The sequence below is a fragment of the Wyeomyia smithii genome, chromosome 3 (genome assembly GCF_029784165.1).
Source record: "Wyeomyia smithii strain HCP4-BCI-WySm-NY-G18 chromosome 3, ASM2978416v1, whole genome shotgun sequence".
NCBI lineage: Eukaryota > Metazoa > Arthropoda > Insecta > Diptera > Culicidae > Wyeomyia > Wyeomyia smithii.
In genome coordinates this window covers 6,857,600-6,876,373 of record NC_073696.1, presented here as the reverse complement: position 1 = coordinate 6,876,373, position 18,774 = coordinate 6,857,600, and the positions used below count along the sequence as shown (strand labels likewise).

The following is an 18,774-nucleotide window of genomic DNA, read 5'->3' as shown; positions in this document are numbered from 1 at the left end:
AAAATCGTTGCGAGCGCTCAAGTGCAATCGTTTGGGGTTCTTTCGTGGAACACTTGCCATATGAGCCGTTGCGGAACAGAGTGGTCTATCTGCCATCGAGCAAATTGTTCAGGAAAAGCAATTTTCGAAACATCTCTGAATGAAATTCTGTTCAACGGATTCTTTTAAACAAAATGTTCTAATATAATGGTTATGAAGTGGTTTAACATTGGGATACATAAAATTAACAGTTTCTTTGCGAAATCGATGATTTTATCTCACCAATGTACATGGTTGGTTAATGACTGGACCAAAGTGTGGAAACCCGCTGCGCCACGTGAGAATCAGCCCAGAACCCGCAGATAGAACTTACCCGTTCGACGATCGACAGTGAAAGAGGTCGAGTTTGGGCTCGCAGCACAATCGAGGCCCAAACCGACCGCACAACCCGAGTCAACGGGCCGAAGCATGGACAGCCGAAGAGGAACCGATCTTCACCCGAGCAGATGATGTTATCAGCCCTGTGGCTCATGTTTTATAGCAAGCGAGAGCTAACCGAGGGATTATCCAATAGTCCGTTTTCCCATTCCCCACATCTCTCCTCTTCTTACAAGAAAGAAAAATGGAAAAAGGAACATTCAAATAACCCGAAACAAGCAAACCACAACAAATTGTTAAAGCATAAGTATATATAATCGAAAACCAGAAATCATCATTTGTTTTACTTATGCCAGTGTTTGATGGTATCAAAATTGCGAACAAAATCTTGCAAATACTTGGGACTTCTTCTGTCCCTAACAGCTCGTTCAAGCGGTTTGTTATTTTTGTCCTCTTGATGGGATCTGCCCGTAGATCTCGGTTGATCACGCCATTCAGACACCTTCTTTGTCTGGGAGACGTGTCGTTTTAATGTGCGCCCATCATCATCTGTAAGCAACAAGTTTCCATTCCTTTCTTCCATCACTGTATATCGTTGTGTGCCAAATCGCGAAATGCCTTTTGACCGCAACTGCCGTTCTATGATCACCGTATCTCCAGGTTTCAGTTGGCATTTCCGGGCACCACGTCGAATGTCCTCCCGTTCCTTGGCTTTCAGTTTCATTTCACGATCCCTCTTGTTGAGAGCGTCGTCGTCGTGATTTGTTTGACCACGATCAAAGAGAGGCAATCCACGTTTGATTCTTCTACCTCGCATGATTTCCTCGGGAGGAACTTTTGTTACGGTGTGAGATGCGGAATTGTGCGCTCGAATAGCAGCTTGTAGTTCTTCATTATAATCTGAGCCAGTGGAGACCGCTATGGCCATGGATTTGTTGATTACTTTCATGTAATTTTCAACCAAACCGTTTTGTTGCGGGAAGAAAGGTGTTGAAAAAATGGTTTTAATCCCCCGCTCGTGACAATATTGTTTATAGTCTTCCCCGTTAAATGGGGGCCCGTTATCACTTTTCATGCTCTCCGGAAAACCTTCTTTATCAAAGATTTCTTCTAGCACTTGTTTCGTCACCTCGAAGCTAGTCGACTTGACGGGCCGGGCGATAAGGTATCGTGAACGGTAATCGACGATAACGAGGATATATATTCCTCCGAACTTGGCGTAAGGGCCATTAAAATCCAGAGCGATGGTCTCCCAGGCAGTCCTTGGGACTACGGTACGCTTCATCGGAGTAGGTTTCTCTAGTCTACCGTTGACTGCGCAATGTTGGCAGGATTTGACCCACTTTTCGGCATCTCCTGGCATTCCGGGCCACCATACGCGCTCCTGTAGTATGGCCTTCAGTTTAGCTGTCAATGGATGACCTTCGTGACCTGCTCTCAGCGTTTTCTCTCGCAGCGATTCGGGGATTACCACTCAACCTCCCTTCAGAACAATCCCATTCTTCAGATACAGTTCGTCTTTCACTGAACGAAACCTGTTCAGATGACCTAGCCATTCTCCTGACTCTATGGCAACGGAGACTTCGGTTAGGGTTGCGTCTTGATTTGTCGCCTCACGGATTTCACCCTCTGTTACAAAATCCACACTGTTTGCTTCAAGAGCCGCAAGTTCCCACGGGCTAGAATTCATCGAATGGCTCATCTGGCATGACGTGGCAGAGACGAGATGAAGGGTCTGCGATATTCTCTCTACCACGGATAAATTCAACCTTGTAGTTGTACGGGCTTAATCTTAACGCCCATCCATCTGCCCTGGTTAACGCTCGTTTGGAGTTTTCTCTGTATCTGTTTAAAATGAAGCTCACGCCGCGAGCGTCTCTCCGTAGTACAAAATGTCTTCCAAGAAGGAAGAAGCTAAAATGCTCAACAGCCCATACGGCGCCAAGCGCTTCTCTTTGGTTCTGAGCATACTTTTTTTCTGTGAGAGTTAGTGCTTTTGAGGCGAAACTTATCACTCGACGTGTCCCATCTCTGCCTTCTTGGGTTAGCACTGCTCCCAGCGCATTAGGGGGAGCGTCAGTGTAGAGAACGGTTGTATCGTCCTCCGAAAAATAACCCAGTGCAACAGTACAACTTGCTATCTTGCCTTTGGTCTTCTCGAATGCCTTAGCTTGATCTGGGCCCCATTGCCATGTGTGAGCTGTCGCCACTTGCCATAATGGGTTGGTTAGGTCCGCGAAGTTTTTTATGTATGGGCTGACGAAGGATGCCAGCCCCAGGAAACTATGTAGTTCTGATGTAGTAGAGGGCTCTCGAAAGTTTCGAATGTGAGCCACTTTGACTTCGTCCACGTGGAAGCCATCCTTGTCCAACTCGTGATCCAAGAATTTGATTCGTTCTTGGTCGAATTGGCACTTGGCTGTATTCAACGTAAGGCTGTTTTCTCTTAGCACCTTGAGTACTCGAGCCACGGTTTTCCTGAGGTTTTCCAAAGTGTCAGCAAACACCAAGCTGTCATCGATATACACAATGACGTTTTCGATTCCTTCCAAAATCCGGGACATCTCTCTTTGGAAAATCTCCGGAGCACAGTTGACTCCGAATATCAACCTTGTGAAGCGATACATCCCGGTTTCAGACAGGAATGTGGTTAGTTCTCTGGATTCCTGACTCAGCTTCAGGTGGTAGTAGGCGCTCGAGAGGTCCAGTTTAGAAAAGTACTTGGCTCCGTGTAGTTTACTTTTCATTTCGTTTAACATTGGCATTCGGAAATATTCCCTTTTAATGGGCCCGCATTTTTTTTCGGGGCCCGCATATTGACGACCAAACGGAAGTCATCCCGCCCTTTCGGAACAGCCGACATTCCGCTGACCCATTCGGGAGCTATCGTGACTTTTTCGATAATTCCCTGGGCCTCCATGTCATCGAGTCTTAGCCTTGCTGCTTCTCTGAATGCAGCGGGAACATTGAAGTAGGCGTTTCGCACCGGTGGGACGGACCTATCGATGCTAAATTTAATCTTTATTCCGGGGATCTTGGGAAACGTTCTGACTGTGTCATCAAGCTCAGAACTGTTTACGGCTTCTCCAACTTGCAGCAGCTTGAGATCACTGGCGGTTTCTCGACCCAGCAGTGATCTGCGACCTTTTGGAACCACCAAAAATTTAGCACGCACTACTGGTTTGCAGAGCCCACTGACTTCCACATTTGCCCCCTTTGAAACAACCATTGGTTGATCGGCTGCATACGCTCTCAAATCAGGGTGCTCAAAAAATCAACAAATTCTAAGTTTACAGAGCGATCATCCCACTGCGGTTCCAGACACTTCCAGTCATTACCACCAATTACATTTGCATCCGCTCCCGAATCTATGAGGAATGATATTGGTTCCGATAAACCCACGCGACAATCGAATAATACATCAGTTAACGATAGTGAGTTGATTGACTGCAAATGAGAAACAAGGTGCGAATGTAAAATCAATACTCTCAAAACATGTTGGAATCTTCATCGCGTCTTCGCCTTTATTTAAAAAGAAAAAGGAAACAGTCATACCTTTACGGCGTTAACGTGCTCGTCAGCACACTCTGGGAAATCGAGATTATTCAAATTCTTCTTGCGACAGGTGACGGAGAAGTGGCCGCGTTGGTTACAGGTGTTGCAGTTCTTGTATAGAGCTGGACACTCTCTTCCGTCATGCTTCAGCCGATTGCATCTGAAACAGCGATTGCGACGTCCAACCTGCGTACCACCACGGTTTGAGCGCTTGTATCGATCATAGCCGCGTCCTCGTTGCTGTGTGTTCCATTCACTTGAAGATCTCTTCGGGGTTGAGCGCTGTTGACTTGAAGCAGTCCTGACTTCCATTCTTCCATCTTCAACCGTGGGAGGACCCGCGTAAATGCCAAAAGCCTCAGCGCGTGTGGCAGCCTGAACAATCAGTTGAGTATCATGGTTGTAGGTTCTAGCTGTGTTAGCAACATCTCGGTTACTCATTCCCTGAAGAATCTGCGAGCGAATTCGTCGTTTCCATACCCGCAAATACTAGCCTTTTCAACGATTCGAGCATCAAATGCCACTACCGATTCGTTAGATTCCTGCTTGAGGCGGGTAAACTCTTCATGCTCGGCTGTAGTATCAACCAACGATCGCAGATATGTGCCAACATTTTGCATGAGAGCCGAATAGCAACGGGGATCTTTGAAACTTGGACACAGTTTGGCCGCAGTGACTAGGCCCTGCAGCTGGTCACCCATCATCAAATATAGTAGTTTTGCTCGGTTACCGTCACTGACGTTATTCATATCCACAGCGATTTCAAAATTTGATTTGAATCGGCACCATTCTACCCACAACTTGCTTGTAGGTATTCCTTGGGGAAACGGGCGAATGTCCCAGCGTACTCCTCCGGTATTGTCTGTCTTCGTACTTGGTAAATGAGCTTCCGAATCGTTCGGCTGTTGACCTTGTATGCCTCTTTCGCCGAGCCACCGCTGTGCTGCAGTTACCTCTGACTGATGCTCGTGTCGTTGATCAGACATTCGATAAACTGTCTGTTCCATGCGCTCCAGCCTATCAAGCAGATTTCGGTGGGAGTGCTCTGCTACTGTTTGCTGAGTACTCCGACTACCAAAATTTTCATCGTACTTTGATGACAGTTTCGAGGGGCCAGGCTGAGGTTCTTGCGTCTCTTCTTCCGAATCAATATATTCCTCTTCTGAGAAATCCCCTCTGACACTGCAGTTTTCATCGGACGATCGCCCGTACATATTTTCCCCCTGGCATACTGTATGCTGCAAAAATGCCAGAGGAAGAGAAAAAAACATACGATCTCAGCAAAATTTTGCTAGTGCTCCGAGTTATGTTTGTCTGACAATAAAAAAAACTTGCAATTGGCTTACTTGTGTAGAGTTGCAGTAGTTTTGTTAACATTCATGTTAGGTATATTAATACAAAACAAACTCGTCGTTATTTGAAGTTATGTCATGTTGTGTAAAAAAAAAAAAACCTAATATTTTCTTCCTTTATTATTATTTTTCTATATCGAACTAAACAAGCAATCGAGCCTCTCAATGGTCGTACCGAAACAGTTTTCTTTATAATGATGGTACCACCAAGCCATTTCTTTAAAATAGTCGTACCAAACCATTCCTTTCGATCCACTAATGGTCGTACCTAGCCATTCTTTTCGATCTACTAATGGTCGTACCGCACCATTTCCAGATTTTTTATTCAATGGTCGTACCGAACCATTACTCTACTTCAAAATGTTCACACCGCGTCATCAATTCGTTTCATTTTCCAATGGTCGTACCGAACCACTAATATTCAGCTTGATTTAGCTATCATTCGAAACAACCAAATGACTGCACTGTAAACATCAATAATGAAATCAACTTCCTGGCTTAATTTTTTTGGATAGGATGTACGCCATTTGCAAAAAGCATGAAAAAACTAAATTTGCAAGATGGAAGGAAAAATAAAGTAGCAAATCAAACTCCACACAAGCCACACTGAAATATACATTCTCCCTCTTATTTCGGTAAAGCCGCTTCAATTTGATCTTACCTCCAGAATCCAACAGTCTTCACAATACCACACAATTATTATTTTTCGCTAATCTAAGCACTTTTCGTAGCAGTACCTTGAAAATCACTACACAATCTAAAAAAAAACGAACAAAAAATTGTCTCACAATATTCTCACAGTCGCTCAATGCACTCGAAGTTCCTGACTGTGGGCTCTACGGCTGATTTCCCGCTGTGGCTAAAAAAAACAAGAAGGCACTCGGAAATTATTTGTTTCCTTATAGAACAGAAACAAACCTGTCACGTTCGCCATTGTGGAAACCCGCTGCGCCACGTGAGAATCAGCCCAGAACCCGCAGATAGGACTTACCCGTTCGACGATCGACAGTGAAAGAGGTCGAGTTTGGGCTCGCAGCACAATCGAGGCCCAAACCGACCGCACAACCCGAGTCAACGGGCCGAAGCATGAACAGCCGAAGAGGAACCGATCTTCACCCAAGCTGATGATGTTATCAGCCCTGTGGCTCATGTTTTATAGCAAGCGAGAGCTAACCGAGGGGTTATCCAATAGTCCGTTTTCCCATTCCCCACACAAAGGCGCATAACAGTTCCCACTAGTGAACCTCAGCCTTCCAGCTACCGTACCCTTACCTCCTCGTGGTACCAACTAATGTGCGAGTAACTAGTGGAAAGATGGGGTAACCAACCCTGGTGGGACTGCTGGTCGCATGCTGACAGGGGGCGGGATTTCCTTCCTCGGAAGGGAGTTTCCTGGGATCGACACCAGCAGAAGCGTTCTAAGTAACGCAGTGTCCTTTTCAAGTCCTGGTTGTGCCCGGGACTCTAAACAATGGCACTACGATGGCCCTCCTGCGACATGGTGGGGTTGGTCGCTGGCCTTGCAAAAACAACAGTAACGAACGCAATAACGTTAAGTACGGACCGGAACAATCGACTAGGACCTAGGCAACGAAAACGGACTAACGATTGGATTCTCGGAACATGGAACTGCCGATCTTTCAACTTCCTAGGAAGTACCCGCGTGCTTTCCGAGGAATGGAAGACCCGCAAGTTCAACATCGTAGCGCTGCAGGAGGTATGCTGGAAGGGGACGATGGTGCGTACGTACAGGGATGGTCACACCATCTACCAGAGCTGTGGAAGCACACATGAGTTGGGAACAGCTTTTATAGTGATGGGAGAGATGCAGAAGCGGGTGATGGCCAATCAGCCCTAGAATGTGCAGGTTGAGAATCAAAGGCCGTCTCTTCAACATTGGTATTATCAACGTGCATAGCCCACACCTCGGAAGTACCGATGACGACAATGACGAATTCTCCGCGCAGTTGGAGAGTGACTATGTCCGCTGCCCAAAACATGATGTCAAGATCATCATCGGTGATTACAACGCTCAGGTTGGCCAGGAGGAGGAGTACAGACCGGTGATTGGACGATTCAGTGCACACCAGCTGACGAATGAAAATGGCCTCAGACTAATCGACTTCACCACCTCCAAAAACATGGCCATACGTAGTACCTTCTTTCAGCATAGCCTCCACCATAGACTCACCTGGAGATCATCGAATAGAACAGAAACACAAATCGACCACGTTTTGATAGATGGTCGGCGCTTATCGGACATTATCGATGTAAGATCACATCGAGGCGCTAACATCGATTCGGATCACTACCTAGTGATGGTTAAGTCGCCCGCCACGGTATAATCTCGCGCAGATCGACTTGAACTGTCCTACAGTACGGTCGCATTTTACCAACAGCTTGAGGCTAAGTCTTAGACTACCGAGAGATATTGAAATTTTGCTTCTCGCTTTCAACAGGCAATCTTTTTAAAAGACTACCTGTTGAAACGCAAAGTAATAATTTTGTTTTTAACTTTAACGAGTGTTTAGTGAGTAAATTTGGTTCGAGATATTTCTACTTAAATTCTATAGTGAAGTGAAAGTGTAGTGAAGTTTTCCAGTTATGCCTGGAAAAAATAAAAAAGCTCGCTTTGATGCGGCTTCAAGGAAACGTGAGGCATCTCCTCCAAGTGACACTGAAATTTCGACTAACAGGTATGATATTCTTTTTTCGTTGGGGATCAAGAAATTCAAACTTCTCATACTGAGCATAAGCCGTTATGAAGAAGGTTAAAGTTCCACCTATTGTGGTATTTGTAGCAAATTCCGAAGCATTTCGATCAGAGCTTTCATCGTTTCTGTCGAATGTGAAAGTTAATTTTCAAATTGGCCGCCAAGGCGAAATTCGTATTTTGGCCGAATCTCTTGATGACCATAAACATCTTTTACAGTATTTGACTGAAAAGATGTATAAATTTTATTCTTTTGATGCCAAAAACGAGAGACCGTTTAAGGCTGTTTTAAAAGGTCTTTCAAATGACCAAACTATTGAGGAAATTAAAAAAATGTTTGTCAGAATCACTTGGTTTTTCTCCCAACCAAGTAATTTTGATGAAACGAAAGGCAAATGCCAAAATTAATCAAACTGGAATACACCAGGAAAATTTTTTATTTACTTAGTACATTTTGATCGTACCAAAGTAAATAATTTGAAATGTTTGGAAAAAGCACGTGTTTTATTCAACGTGCGAATAAAGTGGGAGAATTTCAAGAGACATGGAGAAATCCATAATCTTACTTAATGTCGGAATTGTCAAGCCTATGGTCATGGAACTCGAAACTGCCATATGGCAGCAAAATGTATGATTTGTGGTGACACTGGTCACACGAAAGATATCTGCCCCGTGAAAGAGACCACTAATAGTTTCAAATGTGTAAATTGTGGGGGAAATCACAAAACTAATTTCTTTAATTGTCCTGTAAGGTCAAAAATTATTGCTTCCAGACAACGTAGAAATTCTAAGCAACCTGTTGTCAATGTGCGTATACAAAAGACTTTCAATACTGTTCAGGCATCACCAGCACTTTCATTAGCAGGTGTGTCTGTAGGTAATAATTTGAATTCAGATATCAAATTTCAGAAAAATAATCCTGTTCAACACCTGTTCATATGCCAGTGTCCTTTGAGGTAATATTTCAAATTCAAACAGTAACAAACCATTCGTGTTTGGTGCTGAAAAGTCAGCCAGTATTGATTTAGGTAGTCCAACTCCAGAAAAGATTGAATACCTACAACAATCCATGCTGCAGCTAATGTCCGTTTCGTTGAACTGTAACTCGATGTACGAGGCTGTTCAAGAAGGTATAAAATTTACAACTAATATTGCTATGAAATTGAAATTCAGCAATGATTTTAAATAATGCTGTAAATTTTCTAAATTGGAATGCTCGCTCTTTAAAAGCGAAAGAGGATGAATTTTTCAATTTTTTAACAGTCCACGATGTGCATATTGCAGTTGTGACTGAAACGCTTTTAAAGCCAAATATTGAACTAAAAAAGAACCCAAATTACTTGGTTCATAGGTTTGATAGAATTGATGTTGCCGGTGGTGGAGTTGCAATAGTTATCCACCGTCGAATAAAACATCGTGTTTTACCCCATCTTGAAACCAAAGTTATCGAGAGTTTGGGAACTGAAATTGAAACAAGTATTGGCATTTTATTTATAGCCGCAGTGTATTTGCCTTTTCAATGCACTGGTGAGCGAAAAAATTATTTCAAGGGAGATTTGCAAAAACTCACAAGAAATAAATCTGAATTTTTAATCATAGGTGATTTTAATGCGAAACATCGATCTTGGAATAATGCTCAAAACAATTCCAATGGAAAAATATTGTTTAATGATTGCTCGGCTGGATTTTATTCAGTTTTATTTCCAAATGGTCCTACATGTTATTCTTCTATTAGGAATCCATCTACAATTGATTTGGTACTAACAAATCAAAGCCATTCATGCAGTGATTTATTAACACATGCTGACTTTGATTCTGATCATCTTCCCATAACATTTTCTATTTCGCATGAAACTATTTTAAATCCCACTAGAACTGTGTTAAATTATCACAAGACTAATTGGGATGGATATCGTTCTACGATCGAAGAAAATTTGAATGATGATATTATTTTACAAAATAGTGCTGACATTGACAGAGCATTAGATAATTTTAGCAGCTTAATACTCAATGCCCGGAATTTATCAGTTCCTAAGGCTCGAGTGAAATTTAATGCACCAATTATTGACAGTGAACTTCAACTTCTTATACGTTTGAAGAACATACGAAGACGTCAATACCAAAGATCTCGTGATCCTGCTTTGAAAATTATTTTTCAAGAATTACAAAAGGAAATTAAACATAGCTTCACTCTCTTGCGAAATGAGAATTTCATGAGAGAAGTTGAACAACTAAAACCTTATTCGAAACCTTTTTGGAAGCTTTCGAAGGTTCTTAAGAAACCTTCAAAGCCCATTCCAGTCCCTAAAGATGGTGATTGCATTTTTCTAACGAATGAACAAAAATCTCAAAGACTTGCTCAGCAGTTTGAGAGTGTTCATAACTCCAATTTGAACGTAGTAAGTCCTATTGAAAATGAAGTTAACCAAAAGTATGATCAGATCACCACCCAAAAATTCCTTTCTGAAGAGGTATTGGAAACAAACTTGAATGAGGTGCGAATTATTCTCAAAAAATTCAAAAAACACTAAAGTCTATTTTTTCACTGCAAGCTTTTTTTATATGTATGACTAACTTTTAAATTATTATATGAATTACTATGAGAAAAATCAAAATTAAAAAAGTAGGAGGGTGGTATTCAAGACACGACCGCATGACGTTGACTACCGTATTCTTAAAAAAAAAATATTCCATTGAAGCAAATAGTAGAGGGAATTGCAACGCTTCTTTTACAAAACTTCTGTAACAAAATTTCGAGGCTCCAAAAGGTACCAGTTTCCGATTATTCTCGTCCAGAATTCCAGCCATTTTAGTATTTTGCAGTAGCCATTTATTACTAACAGCCACCAGCATAACGGGTGAAACCGGCACGAGATGGCCGGTACTATTTTGTCTTTCCTCCTTTCAGCTGCTAACACCTAGCGCTGTCGTGAAATTAACATCAACATAAACATGCATTTTTGCAAGGTTTTTTCCGCTAGCAACAGCAATTGTAAAACATAAAATTCAACTAACCGCTTCTATTATAAAACTGCTAGGCACCAAAAGGTGCCAGTTGCCGATTTCTTGTTTACTGGTTTCCGTCCAGAATTCCGCCATTTTAGTATTTTGCAGTAGCCACCAGCATCACGGGTCAAACCGGCACGAGATAACCGGTACTATTTTGTTTTTCCTCCTTTTAGCTGCTAACACCGAGCGTCCGTATGTACCCGGTACGGTTTAATAATGAAACTGATGGGGTGAAATGTTCGAACGATACGTTTTATACCAAGGCTTCGTCAGATAATTAGAAAGAGGGATGGGCTACATAGATGATGGAATGGTAGAGACAAATGTTTCTTGAAAGCTGCGCCGGCCGCTGTCATAATATTAACACCAACACAAACATGCATTTTTGCAAGGTTTTTTCCGCTAGCAGCAGCATTTGGTAAAACAGAAAATTCAATTAGCCGCTTCTGTACCAAAATTTCGAGGCACCAAAAGGTGCCAGTTGCCGATTATAGTTTCCTGGTTAGTCCGTCCAGAATTCCAGCCATTTAAGTGTTTTGCAGTAGCCATTTACTACTAAAGCCACCAGCATTACGGGTGAAACCGGCACGAGATGACCGGTACTATTTTGTATTTCCTCCTTTCAGCTGCTATCACCTAGCGTCCGCATGTCACTGGTGCGGTTTTGGAATCAGAATGATGGGGCGCCGGCCGCTATCGTAAAATTAACACCAACAAAAAGATGCATATTTGCAAGGTTTTTTCCGCTAGCAGCAGCATAAACATCGGACACAGAAAGTGACAACAACAATAACAACAAAGTCAGATCGATTGTATCCGTTAGTGTCGACTGTGCTTGGGAAGAGAGGTAGTGATTGGCTGCGCGGTATGATTTAGACAATCGATATTAATTTCCAATTTTTCAATAGTGTATCTCAAACAATAGTTTGTTTTTGTTACATAAATTTAACCGTAAAAGAATTTCTGATCGATTGATGCCAAAACCTCGAAAAACTGATTATAGATGACTGCAAAATATGCGCTCAAAACCTGACCACTTTTCTCTGGTTTTCCCTGGTTGAATTACTAGATTTTTAAATTCAGGGGCCTAACTTCGATATAGACGTTAGTCAACGTCAAAACATGAAAGCACCAGGAGATGATGAAATTTTCTATATCCTTGTTAAAAGACTTCCCGAAAACTCTTTAAATTTCTTGGTAAAAATTTTCAACAGATGCATTGCACTAGCACATTTTCCTACGAAATGGAAAAATGCCAAAGTCACTCCAATTTTAAAACCCGAAAAGAATCCAGCTGAGGCATCAAGTTATCGACCAATTAGTTTACTTTCCTCTATTAGCAAACTTTTTGAAAGAATAATTCTCAATAGAATGGCTATTCGACTGGAGCAGCTCTACTAGATATATAAAAGGCATTCGACAGTGTTTGGCATAGAGGTTTAATAGCTAGAATGTCAAATTTCAGTTTTCCGCTTTACCTTACAAAAATGATACAAAGTTATTTAACTGACCGCACTCTTAAGGTTAACTATCTAAATGGTAAATCTAATAGATTGCCTGTTAGAGCTGGTGTGCCTCAGGGGAGTATCTTGGGCCCAATCTTATATAACATTTTTACTTCTGATCTTCCTAATTTACCACCAGGTTGTGAGAAATCTCTGTTTTGTGACGATACAAGCATTTCCGCAACAGGAAAAAGCCTTCGTGTTATATGCAGTCGGCTACAAAAAAGTTTAGATATATTTTCTTCATACCTGCAGAAATGGAAGATTTCCCCTAATACTTCTAAAACACAGTTAATTATTTTTCCTCATAAGCCAAGAGTTTCATTTCTCAAACCCAACCATAACCACGTTATTAAGATGAACGGTGTGGTCTTTAATTGGTCTGATCAAGTTAAATACTTAGGGCTAATATATGATAAGAATCTTACTTTCAAGAAGCACATTGAAAATATCCAGTCAAAGTGCAATAAGTATATCAAATGTTTATATCCTCTTATCAACAGGAATTCTAGACTTTGTCTTAAGAATAAACTGTTAATTTACAAACAAATTTTTAGGCCAGCAATGTTATATGCAGTTCTCATCTGGACAAGTTGTTGTGCAACCAGGAAGAAGACACTTCAAAGGATTCAGAATGATTTTGAAGCGTCCTCCCTGGTTTAGCACGAACGAACTACATAAGCTCACTAATGTAGAAACATTAGAAAATATGTCAAGCCAAATTATCAACAAATTTCGACAAAAATCGTTGCAATCCTCAATTGCAACGATTAGCTCACTTTATAGTCAGTAAGATAGTTTTAAGTTTATTTTAAGTTTTGTTTTATTCCTTTTTTTTCCTTGACAAGTAGGTTTAATAATTTTCCTACAATTATATTAACTTAACTGCGAAAGCTAATAACATTCAATAATATAAAAAGCGTACAAATATATATATTTATAATAGTGTTGAAATGTCACCATTTGTGGCAGAACACACAATATTAATTCTGAATAGATATTAGTACATAAATAAATCATTACAAACATTCCCCACCCCCCCCCCCCACCCCCTATAAAAAAAAGGTATAATCTCGCGCGACTGAAGCAACACGACATCGCAACACAGTACGCGTCATCGCTCGAAGCTGCACTGCCAGAAGAGGGAGAGCTTGAAGAAGCCCCTCTAGGGGATCGCTGGAATGCCGTGAAAACAGCTATCAGCAGTGCTGCGGAGGAAGTCCTGGGACACGTTCAACCGAATCGACGTAACGAGTGGTTTGACGAAGAATGTCAGCAGATTTTGGATGAGAAGAACGCAGCGCGGGCAACAATGCTGCGTAGAGCCACCCGTCAGAATATGGAGCGATATAAACTGAAACGGAGGCAGCAAGTCCAACTCTTCAAGGAAAAAAGCGTCGCCAGGAAGAGGAGGAATGTGAAGAACTCGAGCAGCTGCACCGCACACACGAAACACGAAAGTTTTACCAAAAACTCAACGGATCCCGGGATAAGAATGGAGGCATTTTGATGGATGATCGTGAGGTGATCGAAAGGTGGAAGCAGCACTACGATGAACCACAACACAGAGACCACACACAGAGACCACAACAGGAACGGAGAAGACGTGGTCGGTGCAACGAACGACGAACATGTGCCACCCCCAACAATAAGCGAAGTTAAGGATGCGATCCGGCAGCTCAAGAACAACAAAGCGGCCGGAAAAGACGGCATCGGAGCTGAGCATATTAAGATGGGCCCCGACAAACTGGCTAGCTCGCTGCATCGGCTGATCGTCGAGATCTGGGAAACAGAACAGCTACCGGAGGAGTGGAAAGAAGGGGTTATCTGCCCCATATACAAAAAGGGCGACAAACTAGACTGCGAGAACTATCGAGCGATCACAGTCCTGAATGCCGCCTACAAAGTGTTTTCCCAGGTCATCTTCCAGCGCCTGTCACCATTAGCCAGCAGGTTTGGAAGGACGGACGGTCTACGACTGACCAAATCTTTACACTGCGGCAGATTCTCCAAAAGTGCCGTGAGTTTAGAGTCCCTGCACACCATCTTTTCGTCGATTTTAAAGCCGCATACGATACAATAAACCGACAAGCGCAATGGAAAATTCTCGACGAAAACGGCTTCCCGGGGAAGCTGACAAGACTGATTAAGGCTACGATGGAGGATGTGAAGTGTTGTGTGAGAATTTCGGGTGGAACGTCGGACCCATTCGAGTCTCACAGGGGGCTCCGACAAGGTGATGGTCTCTCCTGCTTATTGTTTAACGTCGCGTTAGGGGGTGTTATGAGACGAGCGGTGTTTGACATGCGGGGCACGATTTTCAACAGATCAGGTCAATTTATTTGCTTTGCGGATGACGTGGACATTGTTGGCAAGAAATTTGAGACGGTGGCAGACCAGTATACCCGACTGAAACGTGAAGCAGATAGGATCGGACTGAAGATTAATACGTCAAAAACTAAGTATATGCTTGCAGGTGGGTCCGAGCACGACAAGGCACGCCTAGGCAATACGGTAACAATCGACGGGGATGAGTTCGAGGTGGTCGACGAGTTTGTGTACCTCGGTTCTCTGGTTACTGGGAACAACGATACCAGCCCACAGTGGTCGGAAAAGGCAATATGACGAACTTAACTCTTTTGTGCTTAAACGGTTGATGTTAGCCAAAGACAATGTTCATAAGAATTGTTCACAAAAATATAACGGATATGTTGATAAGAAAATTTTTTGATCATGGCCTACTATCATAAAAATAAAAAATCTAACTTTCGATGCAGCAATAGTTAAAAAAGTTTCTTTCGCAAAGTTGTAGAACTTTTCAAAATATGAAACTTTGTAGAAAATATTAAATTTCTATGACGTTTATTTACTGAAATACAAAGCATTTTCGCTGTCAACCTCCTCAAATTTAGTTTTTCTAGCATAACTTTTCAAATATTGTTTTTTCAAGAACATAATGTTCTAGACAAATATGACCAACATAAAAACACAGGTTTCTTTCGAAGACAACATGTTGCTACAATAGTTCTATACTGAGCTAGGGCGTTTTTTCATTAAATTATTTCCCAGATTTAAATGCGTATAGGGGAGAAAAAGGCAAACCGGTGCACATCATCAAATACTCTTTTTTTACGTGCGTCTTGAACTGTCCTAAAGATCAGACGTTTTTTCGGTTGCTTGTGGACTGGTCTTTGACTGCCTATAGCTTCAAAGTTTGTGTTTTGTCAGTGTGTCTTTTAAAGACTACCTGAAAGTTATTTCCCATCAGTCTTCCTCAAGACTACCTACTTTTAAATTTAACATTTGTTTTAACTTTTTTCGTATCACCTGAAATGGCTGGACGGAAAAAGAAACCTCGCATCGCTGCGGGGAGGAAAAGAGAGGCATCTCTTTCTGACACATCGAGTGTCTGTAGTGACAATCCTTTTGATATTTTGCCTGAGCAAGAAGCTGGTGAAATGGAAGTTATTAATAATGAAACTATACAAAATATAAAATCTTTAAAAAAGGAGAAAGTTCCACCTATTGTGGTAACTATTTCTTCTGAATTTAATATATTCAAAAAGGAACTTTCAACGTTTGTTTCTGACGTTAAAGTTACCTATCAAATTGGCCATAGAGGTGAATGCCGCTTATTAGCCGACTCAGTAAAGGGTCGTGATCGTCTTGTTCAGTATTTAACTGACAAGATGTATAAATTTTTTACATATGACACCAAGAACACCAAGCCGTTCAAGGTTGTCTTGAAAGGTCTCACCAACGATCAAACCGGTGATGAGATCAAACTTACAGAATTACTTGGCATAGCCCCTACCCAAGTAATTCTAATGAAACAAAAATCACGAGGCGATAACAGTCAGAGAACTGGAATTTCCCTTGTTAATTATTTAATTCATTTTAACCGCAATGAGGTTAACAACTTAAAATTTTTTGAAAAAGCACATGCTTTGTATAATGTGCGTGTAAAGTGGGAAATTTATAGGAAGTATGGCGGAGGTGAAAAGCATATCACCTAATGCCGTACTTGCCAACGTTATGGCCATGGTTCCAAATTCTGTAACATGGACCAAAAATGTCTGAATTGTGGAGACTCTGCTCACAAAAAGGACACATGTCCTGTGAAAGAGAGTAAAAATTTTCGCTGTGCGAATTGTAACGGCAACCATATGTCGAATTTTTATCAATGCCCAGTCCGTTTAGCAATTGTTAAGGCAAGGCAAGGTAAACAAAATTCAATTTCTCAATTAAAACCAACTTCAAAACAAAATTCTCCAAGCGTAGCAGTGACGCATAGTTTACCTACTCCTTTGCATACCCGTTTAACTTATGCACAGGTTACAGGTAGTTCGAACATTATACCGCCTAGTGTTGGTAGTTCGAAAATGACCGTTAATATGGGTAAGCAAAACACGCTAGAAAATAATTGTACACCTATTACTCCAGCTAATATTGCTGCCGAAAATATTTTTTCTAATGTCAACTGCCTGGGGCCTATTACGGCAGGTAAACTTTCTTTTTTGCAACAGGCAATGTTCGATCTTATGAACGCCATGTTGCAGGCAAAATCAATGTTTGAAGCCATTCAAATAGGCACAAAATTTACTATTAAAATTGTTTCTAATTTAAAATTTAGCAATGATTTTAAATAAAACAATTAAAATATTAAATTGGAATGCTCGCTCATTGAAGGCCAATGAGAATGAGCTTTTTAATTTTTTAACAGTAAATAATGTGCATATTGCAATTATTACTGAAACTATTTTGAAACCTAACATAAAATTAAAATATGATCCCAATTACGTGGTTCATAGATATGATAGGATTCAGGGTTCCGGCGGTGGAGTTGCAATTGTTATTCATCGCCGAATCAAACATCTCAAACATCTCTTCCCCATCTTGAGACGAAAGTTATTGAAACTTTGGGAATTGAAGTTCAAACTGAACTTGGGATTTTATTTATTGCCGCAGCATATTTACCATTTCAATGCACACGCGAGCTCAAAAATTATTTTAAAGGTGATTTACAAAAACTCACCAGAAATCGTTCGAAATTTTTCATAATCGGCGATTTTAACGCTAAACATCGTTCATGGAATAATTCTCAAAGTAATTCCAATGGCAAAATTTTATTCAATGATTGTTCTTCAGGATACTATTCTATTTTGTCTCCGAATAGTCCTACATGCTTTTCTTCTGTTAGAAACCCTTCAACAATTGATTTGGTGCTAACAGATCAAAGTCATGTATGTAATGATTTGATCACACATGCTGACTTTGATTCTGACCATCTTCCAATAACTTTTTCTTTATCACATGAATCAGTTTTAAACCCTATGAGCTCTGTTTTTAATTATAACAAGGCTAATTGGGAAAGATACAAAACTCATATTGAGAGAAATTTCAATAATGAGCTTGATTTGCAAAACGAAGTGAATATTGATTCCGCTTTGGACGCATTAAAATGTGCAATTGTTGATGCCAGGAATTATTCTGTTCCAAAGGCTCAAGTGAAATTTGAGTCACCAATAATTGACGAAAATCTTCAACTTCTAATTCGTTTGAAAAATGTCCGCAGACGTCAATATCAACGTTCTCGTGACCCTGTTTTTAAAACTATTTATAAAGATTTACAGAAAGAGATTAAACATAGATTCACTCTTCTGAGAAATCAAAATTTTGAGACTAAAGTTGAAAAATTGAAACCATATTCAAAACCATTTTGGAAGCTGTCGAAGATTCTTAAGAAACCTTCAAAGCCTATTCCAGTTTTAAAAGATGGTGAACGTTTTCTTGTATCCAATGAACAAAAGGCTCAAAGACTTGCTCAGCAGTTTGAGAGTGTTCATAACTCAAATTTGAATTTTGTGAGTCCAATTGAAAATGAAGTCACACGTCAATTTGATTTAATTTCTTCCCAGAATTTTTTACCTGCAGAAATAATTGAAACTAACTTGAATGAGATTAAATCAATTATTAAAAATTTCAAAAATATGAAAGCACCTGGTGACGATGGAATCTTTAATATACTAATCAAACATCTCCCTGAGAGCACAATGGAATTTTTAGTGAAAATTTTCAATTGCTGCTTCAAAATTGCATATTTTCCCAAATTATGGAAAAATGCAAAAATTACTCCCATTTTAAAACCGGATAAGAACCCAGCTGAAGTTTCAAGTTATCGACCAATCAGTTTGCTTTCTTCAATAAGTAAACTGTTTGAGAGAATTATTCTTAACAGAATGATGTCACACATCAACGAAAATTCAATTTTTGCAAATGAACA

At 40.8% G+C, this 18,774-nt stretch overlaps 1 protein-coding gene across 1 annotated transcript; it reads right to left on the bottom strand.

Annotated features, from left to right (window-relative positions):
- Positions 1–700: 700 nt before the first annotated feature.
- On the bottom strand, positions 701–1,720 carry LOC129726418 (uncharacterized protein K02A2.6-like). Its single transcript, XM_055683071.1, has one exon. The coding sequence runs from the start codon at positions 1,718–1,720 to the stop codon at positions 701–703; it is 1,020 nt and encodes a 339-aa protein (XP_055539046.1).
- Positions 1,721–18,774: the final 17,054 nt, after the last annotated feature.

What these genes read in the sequence shown, in the direction of transcription:
- LOC129726418 (XM_055683071.1), bottom strand. Translation starts at nt 1,720, where the DNA reads ATGCCAGGAGATGCCGAAAAGTGGGTCAAATCCTGCCAACATTGCGCA.